At 39.7% G+C, this 24,688-nt stretch overlaps 2 protein-coding genes across 2 annotated transcripts in view; both read left to right on the forward strand.

The window, feature by feature from the left end:
* cpne2 (copine II) overlaps positions 1–9,105 on the forward strand; it is a 46,282-nt gene extending 37,177 nt beyond the window's left edge. The window contains exons 14-15 of the mRNA XM_085358610.1: positions 7,189–7,425; positions 8,998–9,105. Coding sequence (XP_085214736.1) covers positions 7,189–7,425; positions 8,998–9,105 — 345 coding nt within the window. The remainder of the gene's footprint in view (positions 1–7,188; positions 7,426–8,997) is intronic.
* A 9,640-nt stretch (positions 9,106–18,745) lies between these two features.
* psme3ip1 (proteasome activator subunit 3 interacting protein 1) lies at positions 18,746–24,502 on the forward strand. Its single transcript, XM_085358611.1, has 7 exons — positions 18,746–18,804; positions 20,545–20,676; positions 20,768–20,866; positions 21,891–22,012; positions 22,347–22,480; positions 23,163–23,248; positions 23,443–24,502. The coding sequence occupies exons 2-7, from the start codon at positions 20,550–20,552 to the stop codon at positions 23,688–23,690; spliced, it is 816 nt and encodes a 271-aa protein (XP_085214737.1). The 5' UTR covers positions 18,746–18,804; positions 20,545–20,549; the 3' UTR covers positions 23,691–24,502.
* Positions 24,503–24,688: the final 186 nt, after the last annotated feature.

Raw genomic sequence — 24,688 nt, forward strand, 5'->3', positions numbered from 1 at the left:
ACAAGCCATTTTTGCCCAGAGAACTGCTGCTCACTGTTGTCTATTTTTCTGGCCTTTTTCTATACAGGGGAGGGGGGTAGAGGCATGCTTTCACCTATCCCAGCTGTCATTATATACAACAGTTATAAAACAGAAGTACCATTTATGTCAATTTTGTTGTATATAGCCTCTCCCCCCTGAACCACGGGTGACCGTGCCACTTACCGGTGTTGGCCAGAGGGACGATGGCGCGATATGGTAGCCTCGCTTCTGTTGTAGCCAGGGCAGCTGTGGCTACAACTGTAGCTCGCCTCCATCAGTGTGTGAAAGAATAGTGGAATTGTAAAGCGCTATATAAATGCAATCCGTTATTATTACCAATTCTACTTTAAGTAAAGACAGCACATTTTAAAGCTGGAGTGTATGAGTGTTACATTAAAAATCTAAAGTAAAAATGTTGAAAGATTTAGCTTTAGAATATCTCAATATCTTGCAGCTGTTTTTTTTCTGTTGTTATCTATGTTACCTATAGTAGCTGAGATAGGCTCCAGCCCCCCTGCAACCCTGAATGGGATAAGTGGAAGACAGTGGTTGGATGGATGGTATCTCTCACAACCTAAGGAAACAAAGAAATCATTCTAAAAAAAAAAAACTACTCTTTTCTATATTTGAATTTTCAGCCACCACACACAGCAGATAAATTCCTAAACTGGATTCCTACATTGAATCATTCAAGCCCTTTATGAAGGACCGCATACAGTGCTGAATTAGCCCGCTAGTCCCAGGTATTGTCCCTATTTCACGGTATACCAGAGTTTTACATTAGGGATCTGGAGTGACATTTCTATGCAGGACCACAGGTAGTGATGTTTTACGTCATCCAACAAGGACCGATGTGCCTCGACCTTGAGAGGGGAGCATCTGTAGTGATGGACAGCGACTTCGCTACAGCTGTGGCTGCACAGAGTGACAACAACATAGGACAGCTCACGACAGAAAAAGAAATAGGAAGTGTTGACAATGATTTTCTGAGGCCAGGATTATACTTGCTTGCGGACGTGGACGCAGACGCTGCTGCTGCTCTATTATACTTTTTACTTTTTCTTGGGGGCTATTCAGTTAGTCAGTTCCCGTGTAGTGCCTGTCATGAAAAAATTGCTGCCACATGGGCAGGCACGCAGAGCCCTTACTTCCCTTGGATCTAAGCAGACCCTTGCATTCTCAAGAACGTGGAAATTCCAACACTGTCGTGTTTATAGCGTTGTGTAACTACACCAGAAGGAGATCAAATCTGTTAAAATCAGCTCAGGTGTGACAATTAAAGGTTTTAATTTTCCTTCAAATGTGAACGAACCCTGAGTTAGTGCAGCTAGCACAGCTTAGAGCTGACATTGCCCAAAGCACAGAGGGAATGTCTACACCTGTGCTGCCCTTAACAGCTGCAGAAATACACATGTACTCTCTGTGATGCTACCCAGTTTAGTTTATAAAGGAAATTAAGGAACAAAGAGAGGAAAGGTCACATAAACAGTTAAATCAATACATGTCGTCGTCTGGGGAAATTAAACACTGACTGAAAATTTCAGGCTACTCGGAAACCTAATTGGATTTCTTTCTGATTGTTAAACTTTTTTAATGAAGGCAAAGGTCAAGCAGGGTTCCCTCTAATGGAAGTGGTACCTAATTTAATTGATTTTGATTAAGGACATTAGAAGTCTTATTTTAGCTTGAGTTTGTACCTTTTTTTTGAGGGGGCTGGTTGCCTTTTTTGTCTTTAATTATAATGAAATGTAATATTGTATAAATTTCAATCTTGTCATTTCCATTTTAAAAACTTATAAATGCAATTTTTGTGACATTCCATTTAAATAATTTTCTTTCTCTTTAAAACTGAACGTTTCCCAAGCACTCTAAAGAGCTCCCTCCAGTCATTTGTCTCCAAACCTATGATAACGTTGCAAGGGATTATCAAAATATAAAATAAAACTTTGATTTAATGTGAAATTATTCAATGAATTATTTTGAATCTCATGTTAGCGTGATGTTTGTGGGTTTTTGTTCATGTTTTGCATTTGTATGCTTGAAATTAGAATGTCAGTTTCAGTTGTTGTTCATGCAAAGTACAAAATACATCAGGTCTGTATTATTCATGAGTGTCAAAAGGTCCCCTCTCTACCTGTGAATTAATTCATATTTTGAAAGATTATAATAGAGGATCCAGGTATTAGGTAATCCTTTGACTTGGGATGGAAATTATTTTTGCTTGTGTGATTCTCTGCTAATCCAGAGAGACCATATACCCAACAGATTGCATGTTATATGTATATGTGTTGTGATTTCTTTGATCAATTGTTTGAGTATTTTCTTTATTCCCATTCAAGTCCATTGCAGTCTGATTAGTAGTAGTTGTGGATTAAAACATAAAAGCTAAAGTGTAAGCAGAACCATAGGATGAAGCACGTTATGTTACTGTATATTCCTGGAAACAGACAAAAAAAAGCAAAAACTTCTTAAAACTTCATTTTACAATTTAGATTTGATCAGCGATTCTTTATATGCAGGTTTTTATGCCCAAGACACCGATGAAATTAAAGTTAAATCAAAGTTAATTTTGATAGTTTTTAAAAGTAAATGTAAAAAAAGAGACATTTCTGATTGGATGCCAAGAATCAAATTAGGACTGTGCTGGAAGGCGCTCATTCACTTTGATATTTTATAGCTTCATACTTTATGGAAAAGTTGAATTTATTTATTTACTTTTAGTGATTACAAACTCATTTGGTTTGCACTGAAATATCTTGAGAGTTAAAAAACCCAAATCTACCTGGTCCTATTAATCGCCCTCTAAACCTAATGAGCAGTAGACGGATTAGTCGAAGGGCCAGATGAATCTCTCAGGTACTGTGTCAGATCTGGCTTACTGGATTTTTCCTGTTTCTTGTACATGACTTTTAAATACAGTTAATCTGCCATAGATAGTTTGTAGGCCTGCCACTTCTTATTTGGGCCTCCATTTACCCAGTTTCCTCACATTTTTTAAGGACACACTGAGTTATAAAAAAAATAAACATTCACCTTAGAAAGTCTGTAAACTATCTATATAGGCCAAACATGGGAGTCTGTGGGCGTTGACTGACTGATGCCTTCTTTCACCTTATGTTTTATTGTGATTCTGTGTCACAGGTATTTAGGCTCTTTTTTGATTCAATCTCAGTTTTTGTCATTTTTCTGCTTTTGCTGTTCGATGGTGCTCTGCCCTTTATGGCGTGCAGTTAGTAAGTTTCCCTTCATTCAATTTAGTAGCCATATGTATACATATGTCATATCTCACACCAGAGAAATGCAAACATTACACTAATATTTATTTACTAACCAGTAATAGTCGACAGGGAATGCCTGTCAGGGAAGTTGATACTCACAATTTATCTACACTGATGGCTGACGGAGCTAACAAGTGTGTGCATCTGTTGGCTCGGTCTCCTGGTATGTAGATCAGCGTGTCAGGAAGGAAGGTGGCAGACTGGAGTGACGACGTCTGTCCTAGCTTCTTCTATCTTACACCTCATTGCAGCTGAGACACTGACCAGGGAGGCTTCTTGTTTTTTCATTCTCGTGCCAGTGGCTCGGTTCTGGGTAGGACTCAATCAGTCGCTGCTGGATGGACTTGTTTAAAGTTTGTCTGTGATCATCGGCTTTTGACACTGTTGACCACCACATCCTCCTCGAAAGGCTTAAACATTGGGTTGGTGTATCGGGTACTGCCTTGGAGTGGTTCTCCTCATATCTACATAACCGATCTTTTTCTGTGGTGGTCCCCGATTTTAGGTCATCTTCTACCTCCCTTACTTGTGATGTCCCTCAGGGTTCGGTTTTGGGGCCTTTAATGTTCTTAATATATCTTCTCCCATTCCAGCATTTAATGGGCTCTTTTGAGGACATCTCTTATCACTGTTATTCTGATGATATTCAGTTGTACATCTCTTTTAAGCCCCAGGATTTATCTAAGCTTCAGCTTTTAAATGACTGCTTAGATTGTATCAAACATTGGATGGCTGTAAATTTCCTCCAACTCAACGAGGGGAAAACTGAAGTCCTCATATGTGCTCCGGACAGATTTGTATCCCAGATAGTGAAAGCCCTTGGTCCTCTTTCTGTGTATGTTAAATCCTCTATCAGGAATTTAGGTGTCACTTTTGACTCGACTCTTACATTGGATGGGCATGTGAAATCTCTGGTTCAGTCTTGTTTTTATCATTTAAGAAATGTGGCTAAGTTAAGCCCTATTTTATCTCGCCCTGAACTGGAGATTGCTATACATGCATTTATTTCCTCACGCTTGGACTATTGTAGCTCTTTGTTTATGTGTCTAAGCAAAGGTTCTCTGGATCGTCTGCAGGTTGTGCAAAACGCTGCAGGTAGACTGTTGACAAAATCCTCCAAGTAGTCACATGTGACACCATTGCTATTTCAGCTATACTGGCTTCCTGTTGAATTTAGAGTACATTTTAAGATCCTGGTCTTGACATTTAGAGCCTTGCATGGACTGGCACCTCCCTACATTTCCGGACTCGGTAGTTGTTTTCAAAAAACAACTCAAAACTCACCTTTTTAAAACTGTTTTTGGTTCAATTTCTGCCTGTTTTATATTGTCTGTTTTACCCTTTTATTATTTGTTATCCTATGTGCAGCACTTTGTGATTTCTGTCTAGAAAGGTGCTATATAAATAAAATTTTATTTATTATTTATTTTATTTATCTTTTATTTTTAGTTCATTTTAGATAGCCTGAGCGATCTTATCATAAGCGCAGTTGTGCTTGCAGCAGTTCTACTGTAATGCTGGGTACTTTCGAGACACATATACATCCCAAACACCTTTAGCAGCAGAAAAAGTCATGAATAGCATATTTCAGCTGAGCTTGCCTGATCTGAATTGGCTTTCATGCAAAAAAACGACTGAACTGCAACATGCTGTACTTCCAGTGGCTTATTATATGTCAGTGAAGCTAACACCTAAAACCCAAAATAAGAGCAACCCTAAGGCTCTATGACACATCCAAAAAAGACGTTCTATTTTGGCAGCGTTTCTTGGTAGTGTTCCTCGAACACCGGGGCCGACACATTCTTATGATTTATCGTAACTTCCTTTTATGATATTTATCTTTGTGTCAAAAACAGAATTATGCCACGTTGCTCTTCTGCTGCTTTATAAACACTATAGAGTGTACAAAAACAAACAAAAAGCACCGGAGCAGAGACAGTGTTCTCATGCATAAGGCTCCACGTGATGTTGTCATTGGTATGAGTATATAGATGTGCAGCACTCGCTGAAGTTTGGGATCTACAAACTTTAAACATATACATGTCCTTCTCCTGTACATATCCACTGGCATTTCTACTGCCTATATGTGACGAGAGTGTAGTGGCTGGGTATCATTATGCTCCCACGGTGCTTTTTGTCCCTAATTGTACCCTGTCACCCTGTGGAGAAAAAATACATGAGCAGAATACACAAAGGCTTGTACTCGTCTGTGTGTTGTGCGCCAGAATCCTTTTGTTTCTGTAAGGAAATGATTGCAGACCCTTTTCTTGTCTTATATTACAGCGAGTTCAAACACGGGTTGAAATTAGGAAGGAATAACAGACAATGAGGATGTAACAGCTGCAGCACAAATGCGCGTGCGTGCGCACAGGCTACACGCTGAGTTACTGGTTAGACTGGTGTGTGTTGGAGAAAGTCAGTGGGTAGGCTTCACAAATCAGCTACTCCTCAGCCTTGGCGTTTCTGTTTCTCAGATAATGAGAGAACCTGCGACTGCAGACTGTGCGAGTGTGTATGATCACGCTCCTGCCAGTGACACGCGTACACACCCAGGCTGCAGGCCAGCGCAGTCTGTGCATGCCTCAGTGTGTGAGCGACCCTGTCTGTCTGTGTGATAATGATTCTCTAATGAGCGCTGCTGTTAGCACATTAAAGAGACAGGCTTCAGAGTCGTCCTCGCGTGTGTGACTGTTTGCGTGTCACGTGGAAGTGCGATTTTCTTCCAAGAAAAGTCAGTGTGCATCGTCACTTTGTCTGTTCTTATCGTAGGACAACCATTTGCATTTCATTATGCAGAATTGATGCATGCTATTTTGTGCCAGAGAGAGATATAGTCCAGCAGTTATGTATTTGGACAGTTTTATTTGGGTTTTTTGTTATAAAATAATCCCACATTAAAGCATGTAGTCTTAGCTTCTTCTTCTTTTTAAATACATTTGCATCAGAACACAGAAAGAACTATTGGAGATGTAGCTTTTTAAACACATTCTGCATCCTGCTCAGTGAGGAAACGTCGTCCACTGAGTTTTGCTGCATCCTTATTGTTTTTCTTCTGTCAGCAAAGACACATTTGCACCCATACATGCTGGACTCGTAACACCACCCCCCACCATTTTTCAAAGGTGCTTTGGTCAGCCAGGGGTCCTCAGCTACATTCATATCTATATTTTGATAGAGGGTGAACATTTGAATTATGAATTTTGTTAAAGTTGACTAGAAGTTAGCATGAAGGTCTCCTGGGAGCATCCTGGGAGGCAACTACAATGCAAATAATTTTATGCTCATCCACAAGTCTTGTTCTCATCTGTTTGACTACTTTTTTCTTGTTTTGTAGTTTTCTTACTCTTTTAGAACTCAGTTTTTTCTTTTCACTGTTGCCAGGTGTTTGCTTATTGGGGTCTCAATAATACGGTAGTCTTTATCTTGGAGTGCCTTAAGGCAACTGTGTTTGTGATGCTATAGAAATAATCTTGAAGTGATCTGAATTTACTTTAACGCCGAAACTAAGTTACAATAAATCCAGCCATTTATCTTTCACTTCCATTATTTTGTCATGATTTTTTCTTTTCATTGGCACAAATGGAGTTCAGATGGAGTTCAGCTTGATGAAATGCAGAAAGGCTTTATTTCTGCATTGTATTTGACTCTTCTTCACCATCACTCGTAATAATATCTGTTTTGTTTTGTTTTTCTAGCACTCTTTTTCCTCTTCATCCGCAATATGCGACTCTGTTTACCATTATTCACAGCATAATGATCATTACTGAATTTGTGTTTCAAGTCTTTTTGTAGTTGTAGATTCATCTTCAAGAGCTCAACTAAAAATAACTTTTTGTTGTTTGCTAATTCTTCTCATTTTTTCTCGCACCATCCTTCTTCCCCTCTGCAGCAGTACTTTACACTGCTCATTATAACAGACGGTGTCATCAGCGATATGGATGAGACGCGCGACGCTATTGTGCAGGCATCGAAGCTACCCATGTCCATCATCATCATTGGCGTGGGCAATGCCGACTTTGCCGCCATGGAGTTCCTGGATGGGGACGCCAGCGTTTTGAGGTCCAGCACAGGAGAGGAGGCTGTTCGGGATATTGTGCAGTTTGTCCCTTTCAGGGATTTCCGCAACGTAAGTATTGGTTTCAGTAGATACACACAAATATGTATAAACACCCAGTCTGATATGTTCTTATTCTCCAAATTGGCTGATGCTGCCCTCGAATACATGTAACACGAAATTCTTTCTGTTTACATAAAAAGAATTCAGTTTCTTCTCATAATGTTGCAGATTTCACATAATACACAAGGCTGAAATGTGTTCATTTTAATGAGGCTTCATACATGCTTGCTGCAGGTCAGCACACTGGTTAATTAGTGTGTGCACATTTTCAGGCTGTGCACAGGAGGGCTCATTAGGGCATTTTGGGTTTTGTCATCGTCTTTTTATGTGTTTATTTTTTGTCTGTGTGTGTGTGTGTGTGTGTGTGTGTGTGTGTGTGTGTGTGTGTGTGTGTGTGTGTGTGTGTGTGTGTGTGCTGATGGTGGGCGAGTTGATTTCCTCTGTAGTGGGAGGAACAGACAGTGTTTACTGGCTTCATTCCAGATTGTTGGTGGGAGGTTAAGAGACAGCAACTGACTGAACAGAGAGGAAGAGAGAGAAATGAAGCCTAAGACAGAGAGGAAATGTGGAAATTAGAGTGACCTGATTGATAAGCTGTGCTGGGAGGGTAGATTCTTTTTTACTAATTATTATCATTAGGGTTGTATAGTGCTACTTTGAAAGTTAACAGTTTTTTTTAACAAGTTAAAATGGGACTTGATGCTCGGTTCAAGCTAAGTATGATGGGTCCTGGGCTCCACTAAGGTAGTGTTGTTTCCCAGTTTGATTAGCTGTACCTCAGGGGTTTGGGCAGAGATGACCATATTAACAGTAGAAAATCTATGAAACAGAGTGTTTAGAGCTTTATGAAGGCTGCTGTACAGCTTTTGGTATAAAGATATTACTTAGCAACCTTTTTACTTAAGAGCATCTGTCACTGTACCTGTTTAGAGATGACAGGAAATAAGGAAAAGGATTAAACATTTATAAGTCAGGTGAAAGCAGTCAAAGCATTAGCTTTAAAATACTGAGCTTTACCACATGACATCATTGACACACTGAATTCAGTTTAGCTCAGTTTTATTTATCAAATTGTTATTTTTCCCAGCGAATGCCATCAACCTCTAGCGACCACTTGCAGTCACTCAGGGAATATTCATTTATCCTCTCACAACCAGTGGTCGTCAGATGGTCATAGACTGGTCTCTAAGCCTTTGAGACTGGGGCATTATTCACTTGATCCTACATTGTCATCACGATTGTCACACACTGGTGAACAAGTTAATGTGCTTAGTGGTAACTTGTCTACAATACCTCAACACTTAGTAGTATAAAACGTAAGAGTAGTTATTATGCATTTATGGTTAATTTAAGAATTCTGTCTTCACTCATATGGACGCTGTACACATATTGCACTTGGTAAGTGACAGGGTAAATGGCTAATGCACAAGCCGACTGTTTTGAACACACTCCACACACAATTTCACAGTGAGTGTATTAAAAAGGCCAAGGTTTCTGTACGAGAGTGAAAATGTCTCATTTTAAATCTTTCACTTTATTCAATCTAAAACGCAATGTGTTGTTTTTTTCTCTTCCTCTCAGGCGCCCAAGGAAACCCTTGCAAAGTCAGTTCTGGCTGAGCTGCCTCAGCAGGTCACCCAGTACTTTAAACAGCGGAATCTACCGCCCATTAACCCAGCACCAGAGTGAGACGCCCCGAAGACGAGAGCCCACATGAGATACAAGAGCTTGACGAAACCCCTCCTTTTTGTTAATGGCAAACAAAACAGAACGAAACTGTACAGTATATGTCAGCAGTAGACAAAAATTAGTTGTGGAAAAAAAAATCCAACGTTGAAGACATCTCTAAGTTTTCACTGATTAAAGAATGTTTGGTCAGTTTTCAGTGTAAACCCATCTGAAGTGATACTCTTTCTTTCTTCAGTCTTTCCAGCACACAGATCAGTGATGATAATGTGTAGAGTACCTTGCATGTCCAAAATGTGCAGATAAAATGCAGGTGAAACACTGGCCTGTTTAGGGGAAAATAAATTAACTTATCAGGATGTATTTTTTTTTTCTTTTGCTTTTTGCATGTGTATGTGTCTTGTGATTGATACCATGTGATACATACAACTCCTTTGTGTGAAGTCCTCTTTAAGCTGAACTGTATCAGTGGTTGATTCCTCTTTATTCTTGTACCTTTTCAGGTAGCATATCAGATGAAAGCTGTTTGCTTTTGTGCTCATGTGTGATGGACTCATACACTGAGTCTCAACAGAGCAGCATTTATTTAACCCTCCAGGGGGAAGGGTTCTGTTTAAAAGTTTTGATCAGCAGTTATCTGGGAGGCAGATTTAATGCTCCACTATCCTTGGTGAAGTAAAGAGGACATAACCAGAGAAGAATGAGGCATACTGGCAGCTGTAGCACTACCACAGGACAGATGTTGGACACTGAGTGTATTCAGTAGGCCGTTTTGCTAGCTTTTAAAAAATCCGTGTATTTTACTTATGACTTAAGTTCATCCTGCATGTTGCCAGTATCTACTCACTGTTTACAAACTGATGATCACAAATGCATGATGGGTTTTTTTCCTCAAATTATGTACTTACCAGATTTTGTAAATATTTTATGAAATTCTGTTGCAAAGAAAGTATTACGTGATAAAGACAGAGGCTGCAGCTGTCACAGCCTTAACAACTGGAGAGGGCAGAGAGAGCAGAGAAGGTTCTGATATGCATATATCGAATGTATATTTCTATGACACTGTTTATGTTATAAGAAGCCAATGTTTATGCCATGTTTTTAATGTACTTTTTATGCAGTGCTGAATCGTGTAATTAAACTGAAATGTGTATTGCTGTGCATCTTTGTACTAAATGTGTTGCTATTAATTTTATAAAGTTGTGTCTATGTCCACACTCAGGATAATAAAGTAAAGGAAAAGTCTCTTGGCCTCTGTGCAATGCCTATTGCACAACTTCCATTGAGTACTTATGAGACTAGCAGTATGATGCTGTAACTTTGAAACCACGTGTTATCCTGGTTGATCTATGATTTTAGTTGCATTCTCTTTGTTTTATAGTCCATTAAATTTTTCATTGAATGGCGGCTCTGAACTGTAGGACCGAGCCACACTCTGATAATGTGGAGAACATTGACTTCCCTGAAAATGATGTCGGGACAGCAGCACATGTTGCTATAACACTTGGTACAGAATTAACGATGTCTTCAAACATTGCAAGTTACCAAAGATCTGTGCACTAGTCTAGGCTGTGCACTTATAAGTCTCTGAATTTTTTTTTTAAAGCACTACCATCTAAGAACCTAAAGATCACAGCCATTCAGCATTTATCTGGATCCTTCTGACTTATATATTGAAAATTCTCCAGATTCTCTGAATGCAAATGTGACCTGTGGTCTTTAACAATGTGGTTTTAACAGAGAAGTGAACCCTGCCCACTGATACCCCTGCCTCTCGGAGTTGCTCTTTTTATACTCATGTTGCTGACTTTTGTCCGTTAACCAAATTAGATGTAAAATGCTCGATCCGGTGTGTTTTTCAGAATTGTATCCATCCATCCATTCACTTCCGCTTATCCTTTTCAGGGTCGCGGGGGGCGCTGGAGCCTATCCCAGCTGTTATAGGGCGAGAGCTAGGGTACACCCTGGACAGGTCGCCAGTTTGTCGCAGGGCCTTGTTTCCAGTGTTGTTGAAATGGTTTTTTTTAGTAATAAAATTTCATCAACTTTAATGTGCAAAAATCACAGTAAATTTTGGGGCAGCAGTGGTAGTCGTTTTTGCAGGTGGTGCATTGATTAGCACGTTTGGCTCACAGCAAAGGTCCTGGGTTGTCTGTCTCCATGTGTTAGCCCTGCAGCAGTTTGGCAACTTTTCCAGGGTGTACCCTGCTTCTTGCCCAATAACAGCAGAGATAAACTCACATGACCCACATGACTGGATAAGAGGAAAGCTGGATGGCATTGTGTTTTTATCTACAGCTTTTGGAAATAACGCTGTATGAATATTCTCAAAATAACCACAAAAAAGTAGCCACAAAATGATGCAACAAAACTAAAAACAAACACCCACAAAGAGATACAAAATTATCTGAAGCTATGCAACATAGAAACAGCTACAACGCAATGTAAAGGGACCACAATAAGACGTTTAACACCAGTGATGCAGGGTGACTATGAAGAGTTACAAAATTACTACAGAAGAGGAAATGCAACCTTTAAAGCAACCACATAGAAACAAATAAATACAAATAGATGTTCACTCACCCCAAGCTTCTACACCTGCCTCTATACATAAGAGCAAATTTTACAGACACAGAGATGTGGGTGGTGGACACTTATATACTTTAACTCCACATGACTCACCTCTGATTTTTCCCATTGGTTTTGCTTAGACTCAAGAGATCATGAATTACAGCTTGCCGCTATTAAACAGACTAAGGAGACTAATTTCAGCTTACATAAAATTTGGCAGCTTAGAAACATGAAATACTACAGAGAGGAAAAGAAACTTCTTGAACCTCTGTGGACAGACTGTGGATTTTATAGTCCTGTGGTTTAACACCTCTGACAAACTACCTTGGACACACTGTATGTAATAATTGCCAGATTAAAAAACAATGTTGCTCCCAGGTGTGTGTGGTTTGCCTCAAAATGCAAATTACTTATTGACATTTTCGTATATTATTTGTCTGTCAGGTTGTCATAGCAACGCTTTTTACAGCGGCACCACACTAAACTAAGACACCCATGCCATCCTTAATGATGCCAGTGAACTGAGCTCAGATGGACTGAAACACTTGTTTCTGACCATCATCACAAGATCAAATCACCTTCTAGTCCCATTTGACAAACTATGTTTCTAAAGGCTTTGAGATTGAGTCTCTTATTTGAGCAGCAAAGATTTAATCCATTAAAGAGAATTGAAAAATTCTATGTTAAATGTTTAGCTTATTAACACACTGGGAGAATTTAAATGTTATCTTCACACCTTGACTGTCACCCTGTTTTTCAATCTCAAGTCAGCCAGCTGAGCTCAGCTCCAGATGTACAGTTCTCCTGCCAAGATCTTAATGAGAACTGAATACACATCCCACAATCCAATTAACCAAATTAATTTTGATCTAGTCCAATTTTGCGCATTAAATTCAACGCCCATGTTAGTCTGATTCTGAGCCACAGTATTGTGCAGACAGATAACAGGCCCTTTCATATACAGTCATAAAGAACCACCTGCGGTGACAAGAAGAACAAGAAGTCCGACAACAGAGGGTTTGATCCCCACAGAGCACTGATGTCAACTTCCTGAAGTCAGTCCGGATTTCAAGGAAGATACTGAAGACACGGAAACAGCTTGAATCCACAAAAGACTCGTGCGACAAGATACTTGGAAGAAGCAACCTGCTAAGATTCTTGGAAAACTGTGCACAAAGTCTACCTAGAACAACAGGGACTTTTTCGCTTTTTTTTTTTAAGTCAGAGTGGTAACACAAAACATCTCAAAGCTGTCGGAACTGTCACCAAACTGCATTGTTAGAAATATAACAGAAGGTGTGTAGTGAAAATGATTTCTCTAGTTTAGTTCTAGATCTTCATTTTGTAATTAATTTTCTTCTTAACCATCACTTGTTAACTTGAAGTACCCTTAAAGGTACATTGAGAGTGTAATTACATCTTCCAACAAACTGATTTTCTCAAAAAACAAACAAACTTGGAATTAATCAATTTAAAATAGACAGGAGTGGGTGAGAGTTTGTGGAAGCTACCATGTTATCCCACTATCTTGAATACAGTGGCTGAGATGGATATTGTCATTCTGCCAAATCATATTTAATGTGTGTGGGTAGAGACCAGCCACTTAATCTGTGGTAGGACAAAGATGAATGAGTAGAGAACTCGTATGTTCATGTGTCATGGAGGCAAATTTTAACTTTTGTCTGCACTTACTGACTTGAGATGTGAAGGATCGTACCATTTTATAAGGGTTACCTTCAACAAAGACGTGAAAACACAAATGAACCCTCATCCTCCTCACTTCAAGCCTCATCTACCTGAATGAATACGGGGCTTTAAAACAAACAAAAAAAAACATGTAAAATTACTTATTGTTAGGCTCGAGTGATGTATACAGTCAATATCGATTAATGGGAGCCAGAGCTGTTGGATTATGCGCTTGAACTGGGAGGGGTAAAATCAGATGACTACAATCTGTAGTCTACCTGTTATTATTGTTTCTTGTGCACGCTTACATATTTTCTTGCCCATCTGAGCACCTGAGAGTGGAAGCCTACACTACTTCCTTTTTTAATGACTTTTATCTGACCCTTTAACTGAAACGTCTTGAAGAGTGAGATTTGCTGATGAAATGCAAAGGCATTTTCTTTGTCTTCTGTGCGCTTGACAAGAGAGTCACAAGAATTCTGCATGTACTTTTACATTTTACAATCACTGCTAGGTAGATTTTGTTACTTCTGGACAGAACCAGGATTGTTGTTTTCAATTTCCAACCTTTCCAACACACACAGAGAGCTAATTATTGTTAAGCAACAGATTTTAAAAAATACTAGACTTCTTGGACCATTTGTACTTCACAGCAGGCCATATTATTTTTTAAATACCTCCATTATAAATGCACTAAAAGGTAAGAACACCACAAAACGAGTCCCAGAAGACAACTGAAGGCTACAGGAACCATTCCAAAAAACTTTAATACAATCCAAATAAGTGAGTTATAAGTAAGATTCACCCCAAGACGGTTGTTATTAACCTTAAGTAAAAATACTTAAACCCTTTTTTGTACAAGGCTCTAAATATGTTCATCAGATGAACTTCAGTTTCTGACTTTTCCACTTTTTCTGCTTAATTTTCAGCCTTTCGGGTTACCAGTGTGGAGAAAACTGTATTGCTCCTCCAGTGGGTACAATATGAACAAAAAGTGTAATTACAGGTTTTCCTTTTCCATGAAGCTCCAGCTTTCAGCAACACTTTCTGAGAATGTTAGCTGCAATGGCAAAAATCCAATTTTAAGGTGAATAATCCATAATGGAGCCCTGGAGAGGGAGCAAAGAGCAGGGCTCAGGTGCAGGTAGAAAGGCAGAATATTCAACAGGTTCTGTGCTCCCTTTAGGGGCAGCCATTACATCTCTACATTACCGTGCTGGAGAAAGTGACACAATTCTGATGGGCTAAGAAAAGCACTCAGGCAGAGAGGCAGAGCGAGGGAGAGAGGGTGACATAGATAAAGAGACTAAAACAAGAACAGGAGATGGACAGAGCTCAGGAGACGTGAAATAGGGTCACGATGCAGAGACAGAAGAACATGGAGACAGAGGTGCACAAAGGTTGAGCAGTGGACACACAGTTGGCCAGTGTGTATATGCAAACTATAGAATCTTCCTGATTTTCCACAGCATTAGTTTAGGTCTGCACCTCTGTTTCTGTGTGCACTTTGTGTTCACAGCAGCAAATGACTGTATGCAATTGTCACCGTAGCTACCAGCCTATGATTCAGTTTCCACGACAACCCATCCTCTTCTTCATCTGCAGAGAACCTTTCGGTTAGAAACATGTGTGTCTCCAAAGACGAAGAGAGAGGGTGACAGTGAGGCTGCAATGCTCAGAGACCAGCCACATCGGGAAAGTAAACATTTCTAAAGCTATTTCAGGTGTACGCACACCGCCGAGCTCTGGTGGCGTAGGATCTGGCTCTTGAGTTATAAATCTAAACTAATGTCTAACATTTGTACAGAAACAGACAGCCAACAAGGGCATGATGCAGAGATTGGCACTGTTGCATCTGGTCAGCTGGGGCCTTTCTGTTCGGAGTCTGCATGTTCTCCCAGTGAGTGTGTTTGTATTTTATTTATTTATTTATTTATTCATTTATTTATTTATTTGAAAGTCAGGCTGATCAGTAACTGATTGGCCCTGGATGTGGATGGGAAACAGCGTGGTTATGTTGTTGTCTCTGCAAATCTGAAGGATCAGAGTCAAGTTTGTATTATGTTATTTGTTTATGTAAAATAAAAAATGAAATTATTCACAGATGCAGATGGGGAATGAGTAAAAGAAAACAACAGAAAGTGTCATAGCTGTTGGTGGCTTCACTGGAATTTGGCATTCTCTAGAACTCTACTGGAGAGATAAACAACAATCATGCAACACATATTCTTTCACCTGGTGATGGAGACTTCAAAATACAGATATTTTGTTGGGTTGGATTCAGGTGACTATCAAGACCACAGCGTGTGATTCACATCATTTGGATACTCATCAAACCACTCTCAACAAGATATGAATGTTTCATCTTAGGGAAAAGGTTATCTCTCCCTACAGCTGTGTATTGACCTGCAGTGACCCTTCCCAAACACAAGTGGATCCAAACCACAGCATAACAGGGCCACCACATGCCCTCACTGCAGGGGTCAGATGTTCTTCTTTTTCCTTTAATTCCTTTTACTGTATTTAGAACTACTGGATTTTTTTAAAGCCTACACAGATTATTATGCATACAAGTATTAATATCAATATTGATCTGATGCCAAATCTACTGTAATGTAAACAGAATTTTACTTTTACATCTGTAAAAATCTTTCAATACATTTAATAAATTAAAAGTGGCAGATAAATAACATAAAGTCTTTTGCTCCAGCTGGGAAAATACACACAGGTATTGCCACTTTGGTGGAATGATAACATATCTGTTGTCTATCAGGCGGACCATTTTCTCAAAAGATTCGTTACTCGCCGTGCTCACTGGACACCGAATGAAATGCAATTGCATTGGTGATTTCAGTGCGTCTTTGTGATGTGGACGGATACACAGACGCGCGCTGTAGCCTACAGGCTCGCTATTATGGACGCCTGAGTTGATGCTGGATGATTCACGTTAGCATTTCATTGTTTTTCTTCGCATTCATGAATTAATTCTGCTGTAATTTGTGCAGTTTGAATACATTGTGTTGCTTTGTGTTGCAAACACACGGCACTCGTTGCATTTGATTTCTTCTTTATTACTTTCCGTAATTTAGATGTTGATCCGCTTTGAGGGGCAAGCTCTTCATCCTCTGCAGTGACTTTCTGTAGTGGCATTTAAATTTCGTTGTATATTTGTGTCCAGACTGCATCTAAGAAACTTGAAGCTGCGTGCTGCAGGGAACAGCGGCGATCGGTACATGTACACACGTGGTGCTACATTGATTTTAGGGAGCGTCTGATTTCCTGTTGTTTTGAGTTTTAACAGTCGGAGCGATGCTCGTTAAATAGCGGAAGGCCAAATTAAAATACAAATAATTGGGCAGCCCTACTTTTATTTAGCCTGTACAAAATCTTTTTCTTTTTTTTCATGCTTGCATACGTTTACTAGCTGCTGCCTTATCGTTGCAGTCGAAACATCAAAACTGATACAAATCCCAACACCCATAAGTGGTGAACTGTTCCTTTAAAATATGACTGAGCTTTTAGCATTAATCTCCATGGTGCAATGCATTTTATCACAGGACCTGACAACATGTTGATAATATAAATAAATAATAACCTCGCTGCATTTGTGGAAGCATGTATAATTACTAAAAGGCGCTGAAAGGCTCACTCCCCAGCTGATTGGTAAAAACAGCACATCAGACTGACTAATCAACCCACAAGAACATTTGGGTTTCAGTTATGTGCATGCGTTTTGAACAAACAACAGTTATTTTAGAGACACTATGGCTGAGGCCATTACTTTCATTGGACTGGGACAGAATATATTGTCTTGTAATTTCAGTTTTTCAGCTTAGCAATCATCAATAGTTACTATTTTGGTCGTAGTGCATCATTAAATGAGGAATCATTTATAATATCTGACTTAACTTCGATATAATGTAACCCTCAGCTGAATAAAACCATTGGAATGGTTTTCTTTTCTTTCTTTAGGTTTTATTTATATAGCACCAATATACAACATCAGTGCCCTTAAGGAGCTTAGAGATCTTAAAGTAAATGCCCTACTTTATTAGAGATAAAACTCCAACAATCGCATGATCCCCCTGATTAAGCACTTGATATGGCTGGAAGGAAGAACTTCCTTTTAAAAGCAACTGACTTCTAGGAAAACCAGGCTCAGCGACGGGCAAACACTTACTGCAGCAGGTTAGGCTGTCAGAGGTTGGACTATTAAACCGGAACAAATTTTCAAAAAAAAAAAAGTGATTCTAAAAATAAGTTATGCTTGAAAAATTGTGTTTGCATGATGTGAGGCCAGTGATGTCATCCACTGGCTTTTGAAGTCACGTGTAAGAAGCTGCAAACCTCGTGTTATACTTATCATCCTTTTTGCTTTTTGAAAGCAGATGTCACAAGAACGGGTTGGATCTGACTGTGAAACTGAAGGTTACTTCATGGCACTGTACAGTCATGTGATAGCAACTTGCCAATCCGTAAAGCATAACATGCTTCTGGACAAAAATGGGAACCATTTATTACAAATGAAACTACATGTTTCCTACATTTGTCCAGCAACACTTGAAACTATCCGTGAAACTTTAAACTAGCCAAGAAAGTGTTTGCAGAGGGAAAGAATTAAGTGAGTGGAGGATCATTTTTCTTTAAACTGGACTTTGCTTTAGCAACACAGGAGGCTGTAGCCTGTGGGCGCCGCTTGCTAAACGTACACATTCCATCATCTGGAATCTGTCACTTAAATCGAAAAGGCACTTCAAGAGGTCATCGTGAACAAGACGAACGAGTAAAATAAATTACCATCTACCCTTAAAATGTAGCTGAACAGTCCTCCAGAGATACCTTTGGACCTTAGGCGCCATCTTGTGATCAATTTAGTAACTGCTTACAATCTTATTTTTATGGGTTTACTTATACTCATTAGTTAATCTGAGAAGGCAAACTTACAGGGAAGGTCGAATATATACAACTTTGTACTGTATATTCACGGTTTTATCTGCAAATGTAATTTATTTGAAAAGCTTTAGTCTTTTGTTATTTTCATGTTTATTCCGTCTTGTTTTGAGTATTGTTTGTTTAGACCTCTATTTATTTGAGGTTTTGGTTTGTTTATTTTTTCTGGAAAATGGAACTACAAATGGTGCGTATAATTAAGGGACTCTTTAATTATACGCGCAAGAAGCACACGAGGTAGATATAATTAATAATTGACAACAACTGTGTCTACTAATAAATCTAGGTCATCGGTAATATTCGGTAGGCCTTTTCTGTTAAAAAATAAATAGAAATAATCTATTAACATATATTGAAAACAGAGCAGCGTGCGTTTAACAACAAAAAAGTGAGTCGGAACTTAATTCGAACGCCGTATTTCGCGACGAGCCGTCTTCAGCGTGACACAAAGATCATTAAACTGGAGCGCTAATTTAGCGAGAAGCCTGGATCTTGGTAAGGTTTATCCACATACAGGTCTTTAATCTTGATACGAGGCAGTCCTAAACTAAAGACTTCTTGGTCATGCATCTGAAAATGTTTCTTTTCAGACTTGACATGATGTTCTGTTGCTCTTAAAGATTATTTTTAACGCTAACGAAGCTAACGTTAGCCGCGGCTTTGCAACGCACAAGGCATCTGCGAGTTCAGAGTTTGCTGCTCTGCTATATAGGCAAGAGGTCAGGTGTGTGAGTGTTTCCTTTCATCTTTGTGTGTCCACAGCTTTAAGGGACTAACTTTGTGTAGCGGCTGGCGTTGTTCTCGCTGTTGTGTGTAACAGTGAGTGAATCATCAGGGCCCATTATAAACCAAATGCTTCGGTCAGTTAAGCAGATCTCTCACTTAATTCACTCGTCACCTTATTTCACGTCAGTTAAAGTTTTAAAATGGCTTCAATCTTCATATTCATCAGAGGGCTAAATAAAACCACGCAGATCGGTACAGCTTAGTCGAAATATTGTGCAGTGGTGTTGTCCAGCTGTTGCACTTGTTATTATTGCTTTGTATGTGATGAACTGATAAAAATAACAGGCTTAATACTATCTGCTGTAATGCCAACCAATGAAAGCTGTCACGTGATGGCCGTTTTCATCTTTTGTACCTTATTTTTAAAGTCACCAAAATATTTTGCAGGAAGTGTGCAAGCCAGTAAATTGATTTGTCAGGAAACGTGGCAAAATAAACTATCGTGAGACCTGTTATGACACGTGGTTTGGAGATGTCGACAACAAAAACACAGGAGGCAGTGCTGGATGTGGCAGAGTTGAAGATGTTAATATTTTTACTGGGAGTGACCATGAGGGACAGGATTAGAAATGAGTATGTCCGAGGGATCGATCAGGCTGAGCGGTTTGGAGACTAAGTTAGCTGGGCAAACAAGACTTGGATGGTTTTTACATATGCAGAGGAGGGAAAGTGCATATTTTCAAAAGATGTTGACGATAGAGCTGCCAGGCAGGAGGGAAAGAGGAAGGGCACAGAGAAGATTCATGGATTTCATGAAGGAGAACATGCACAGGGTTAGTGTGACAGAAGAGGTTGCAAAGCGTGGGGTGAGTGGGAGGCATATGATCTGATGTGGCGACCCCTAAAGGGCACAGCTGGAACAAGTAGTAATTGTTTTTGTTTTATTTTTTTAATGCAGAGATGGACATTTCATCAGAAACCTGTTCTAGTGATGCCATTGTGTTGTACAGTACCATGTCACATTTATTCAGCAGACTGTAACCTCAGGTGGTTGTAAACAATTAACACTTGTAAGTATTGGGAATACGCAGTAGTCAGCTACAAAGTCTTTTAAGGGTTTTGCTTATTTTAATGGAATAGACTTATTTTTTGCTGAGCTATGTCAAGAATCAATTAATATTCTGTGTTCTTTGAGGAAAACCCAGAGGTACTGATTGAGCAGTCACTTGTAAATGGTCTGTGTCCAGTGCGGAGATGGGACAACACATTTTAGAATGGTATTCAGAGCTTCTGTGTGGCTGTAGAGCAGGTAGTCTAATCTGAAGGTTGGTGGTTCGATCCCCGACTGCTCCAGTCTGCATACCAAAATTCTAGGGCAAGACACTAACCGAGAATTGCTCTCCAATGCGTCCATTGGAGTGTGAATGTTACACAGAAAGCACTTTGAGTGCTCAGAGTAGAAAAGCGCAATATAAGAGTCGGCCAATTTCTGTGTTTTATGTTGCGCAGTTGTAATGGAAGGAGCAGAAGGAACAGGTGTCGACCTCAGCAGGAAGTTTGTGTCTGAAGCAGAGCTTGATGAGAGGAGGAAAAAGAGACAGGAGGAATGGGAGAAAATCAGAAAACCTGACGACCCAGAGGGTAAGAACACATATCCAAAACTATACAAAACCTCTAAAGGATGTCCCACTGTGCATGTAACCCCTTTATATTTGTCCTTTGTACTTCTCAGAGGTCCCAGAGGAGGAGTATGACCCACGCTCCCTCTTTGAGCGGCTGCAGGAACAGAAAGACAAGAAACAAGAAGAATATGAGGAGCAGTTTAAATTCAGTAGGTCTTTGTGGGTGTTGCTCCACTTTTCATTAGGGTTTGAATGAACACTTTTCTTCTGTAATTCTGTGATGTAAGAGATAATGAATAATGTATTATCAGCAGTATGTGTCAGTACACTTTAATATTCAGTTTCTAAAGGTTGTTTTTGAACAGCTTCATAGCAAATGTAACTTAAGCTTTTTAGAGCACAAGCCACCATTTTTAGACATCATTAAGGTCCACTTATTAATCCAAGTCCGAATCAGCCTTAAAATTGTCTTTGGCTCTTGAGGAAACTTTGTAAAGTCTGTAGATTTAATCTTGAAGAGTTTATCAGAGTTCCAGTGGTGTGAAACTTTGTGCCCCTTCCTGATTTTCTTGTACGTTTGTCACTCGTAAATGTTTCAGATCATTAAACAAATTGAAATATTAGACAAAGATAACACAAGTAAACACAAAATGCAGTTTTTAAATGAAGGTGTTTATTATTAGGGGGGCAAAAATCCAAACCTACATTGACCTGTGTGGAAAAGGAGATTAAAGTGGAGTAGATCAAAGGATCCTTAAAAGCCAGACATCACACTGTGATCCAAGGAAATTCAGGAAAACTCTTTCACACCACTGTATGTCAGGTTGGGAATTGAGGTTCTTCTCCCAACAAAATAATGGGAATAACTACTCCCATAATTTGGTGCTTTTAATTCTGATGAAATTCAAGATTTCAAAAATGTCTTCACAACTTGGAAGCAATGATTATATTAAGGGAAACATTGAAATTTATTCTCCTGCTTCGAGTATCAGACAACTTACCCCCAGTTTTTACGTAGAGCTTATTTGGAAAAGCTCTCTTCAGTTTTTTCATTTATAATTCCATATTCAACATTTTTGCAAGTGATGTTAGATTTTTGTTTTCAGTGCTTCCTCAGATGACGCTACTTTGTGTGTTTGTGCAGTTTTTATGGCAGATTGTCTCTGGTTTGTTTTCGGGGAAATGCAGTCACTCTCTTGTCATGTGTTTGAGAGTATGTTTCTATGGTAACAGAGAACATGGTGAGGGGATTGGATGAGGATGAGAGCAGTTTCTTGGACGAGGTCTCCCGGCAACAGTGTCTGGTGGAGAAACAACGCAGGGACGAGGAGAAAAAGGAGCTGTTGGAATACAGAATATCCTTCATATTCAAACAGGGCACTTGCACGGTTGAGATTGGAGTCGTAGAAGCCAGCATGCAAACATAAAACCAGAATGAGAGTTGCATTTAAGTTTGCGTTATATTAAAATCAATAGCAATTCGAACTCTCATTCAAATACGAACTGCCTCCACAGCAAGATTTCTACTTCTGAGGTTGAGTTTTACATTCATATTCTTACTAGTTTGAGTAAAGCTTTCCAGTCTGCTCTCTGGTGTCTCCCTTCAGTTTTTAATCCCCCACTTTTCCACGCTAGGACCCCATAAGGAGTTTTTTTTTTTTTTTTTTCACCTTAACTGTGTAGCTTCACAGCGCTCTAGTGAAGCAAGCATCTGCAGAGAGCCGCAAAGAGCCTGAAAAGAAGGTGGCACCTAAAGGGGTGGAGCACAGGACCAGCCACCTGTCACAGGCCCATTTATTAGTTGGAGCTGTAAAGAGACGCAAGTATGCACATGAACATGCACCATCCTTAAAACGTGTTCTTGTTGTTTTCACCTGTTCTCAGCTGCATTTGAATAAAACGCCAAATCCACCGTTTTACTTTTAAGCTTAAATTTTAAAACTTACTCTTTTTTTCCATTTTAAATCATGCTTTTTATTTGTTTCTGTTTTTTATTGTCTCTGTAAAGCACTTTGAATCACCTTGCTGTTGAATTGTGCTATATAAATAAACTTGCCTTGCCTTGTTTTTTAGCTGCCATTAGCCTCTGCCCTCCACCTGCCAAAATCCAAATTTGACTCTCCTTTAATATTACTTTGTAGCCAGAGGCTCTTGGGTCTCAAAGTGGAGATTCTTTATAAACATGCTGACTTAATGCTATCTTTGCTCAGGACACACTATTGAAAATGACTTCAGCTTTCTCGTTAAATAAAGGAAAATTAGTTTTTTAAATACTCCAGTGTTTTCACCATCTAGGCCCTAACTTTGTCTCCTTTTCTTTATTGTCTGGCTCAGACTTGTTTTTGTTCAAAGTACAGAGCTCAAAGAGACTAACAGTTTCAACAGCACCGACAGAGTTTGTTGATAATTGCCACACTCAGGAATTTCACAAAATTGCTGATATAAAAATATTAATTGGATCAGCTTTAAGTCTTGTTTTTCTAATCTCTTTGTTCTCTCTCCAAGTTCCTCACAATCAGACAGCAGTAAGAAACAGAAAGTGGAAATCACGGCAACAACAGCAACGACAGGAAATGGAGAAAAACACACAGGTGGGCAGCAGCCAGAAAAACACATTAATATGCAGCTCATATAATATACAGTGGAGTTTGTTCCCTGTGAGCCTGTTAAAAAGTGGAAATGGATGCAGATTCAGTGGACCACTCTTACTCTCTTTCCTACAGTTCAAATCACTGTGACTGTTGTATGTTGGCACAAGGTCTTACACTTAAGTTATGCTTTCCAGAAGAGGGGGGCGGAGCAGGAGCCAAAGATCAACAGACCGTCCCTGGCGTCACTGCAAAGCCGCCCTCAGCCGCCTTGAGCTCCGGCCAAGGCGTACTACACTTGCCGTCGGCGGCCGTGTGTGTCGGTGTTTTACCAGGACTCTGCGTTTATTCCGGCAGCAGCGACTCTGACAGCAGCTCGGACAGCGAAGGTAGCGTGGACGCAATTATGTCGCCGTACCCACGGCACAACAGGGCCTACAGATAGACATACAGCAGCATCCACACACAAACTGACGCATGTTGGCAGCAATTAGAAAAGGTGACCTCACATAACACATGCACACACAAACTGATTAAAGTCATTTATAGAGGCGTATCTGCAGGTAACAGGAGTTATTGTCAAGTAAGTCGTACACCTGCAACACACAGCAAGCAAACATTTTATGAATTCCTGTTGTTTTCACAGCTGTGAGTTTAACTGTTGCTCTTCGTCATCAAAGTTCAGCCCAGTGATACAACCCTAATAAACCAACTTTAAACTCTATTATGAGCTAAATCTGTGTATCTATTTGTGTTGTTTTGCAATTGTGGCACCCAAACATGACGCCTCCACCCTTCCTTCCCTCAATTGCATGTCACGCAGTTTAAGCCGAGCAACCAATCCCGCACTGCCTACCCTGATGACATCCTGCCCCCCCTACACTCCCTTCCCAACCCAAGCCGCAACGGCTGCAAGCTGTGCTATTGGCTGAGGGAACAGTGATTGACAGCTGTGGAGCAAGGAAGAGACTGCTTTAGACTGTCACATGACTCACACCTTTTAGCTATCTGCAGCAGAGGAGTGAGAGCAGGACTGCGTTTGGGTTGAATGCCGAGTCTGTTTGGATTGAAAAATTCTGTTTTTATTTGTGTGAAGTAATGTATGTTTGTTTAAAAGTTGCGTTATTCTGGGAAGATACTGGACTGTTTATTGCTGTCTCAGACTTTGGGGCGTCTGAGAAGAAATAAATAAAGAGATTTCCCTGTGTTGTGCCGTGTTTTACTTTGGAGTTTCTGAGAGTACAACAGAAACATTATATTTACAGGAAGTTTTAAAAAATGGCTCACGTTTAGGAAATGGGCATGATTATTCCTTTTAATTTGGTGCCTCTAAAGAGTGTAAATGTCTGTTTTTCTGAGAGGTTATAGGAAAAGAGACAGGGATTCATCTAGATTTGATGTTTTGGGGGCCTCAGCCCCAGTCACAATATCATGCATAATATT

This window comes from Diplotaxodon limnothrissa, linkage group LG7 (assembly GCF_057381915.1).
Source record: "Diplotaxodon limnothrissa isolate DT_005_m linkage group LG7, D_limnothrissa_male_GT1.1, whole genome shotgun sequence".
NCBI classification, from domain to species: domain Eukaryota; kingdom Metazoa; phylum Chordata; class Actinopteri; order Cichliformes; family Cichlidae; genus Diplotaxodon; species Diplotaxodon limnothrissa.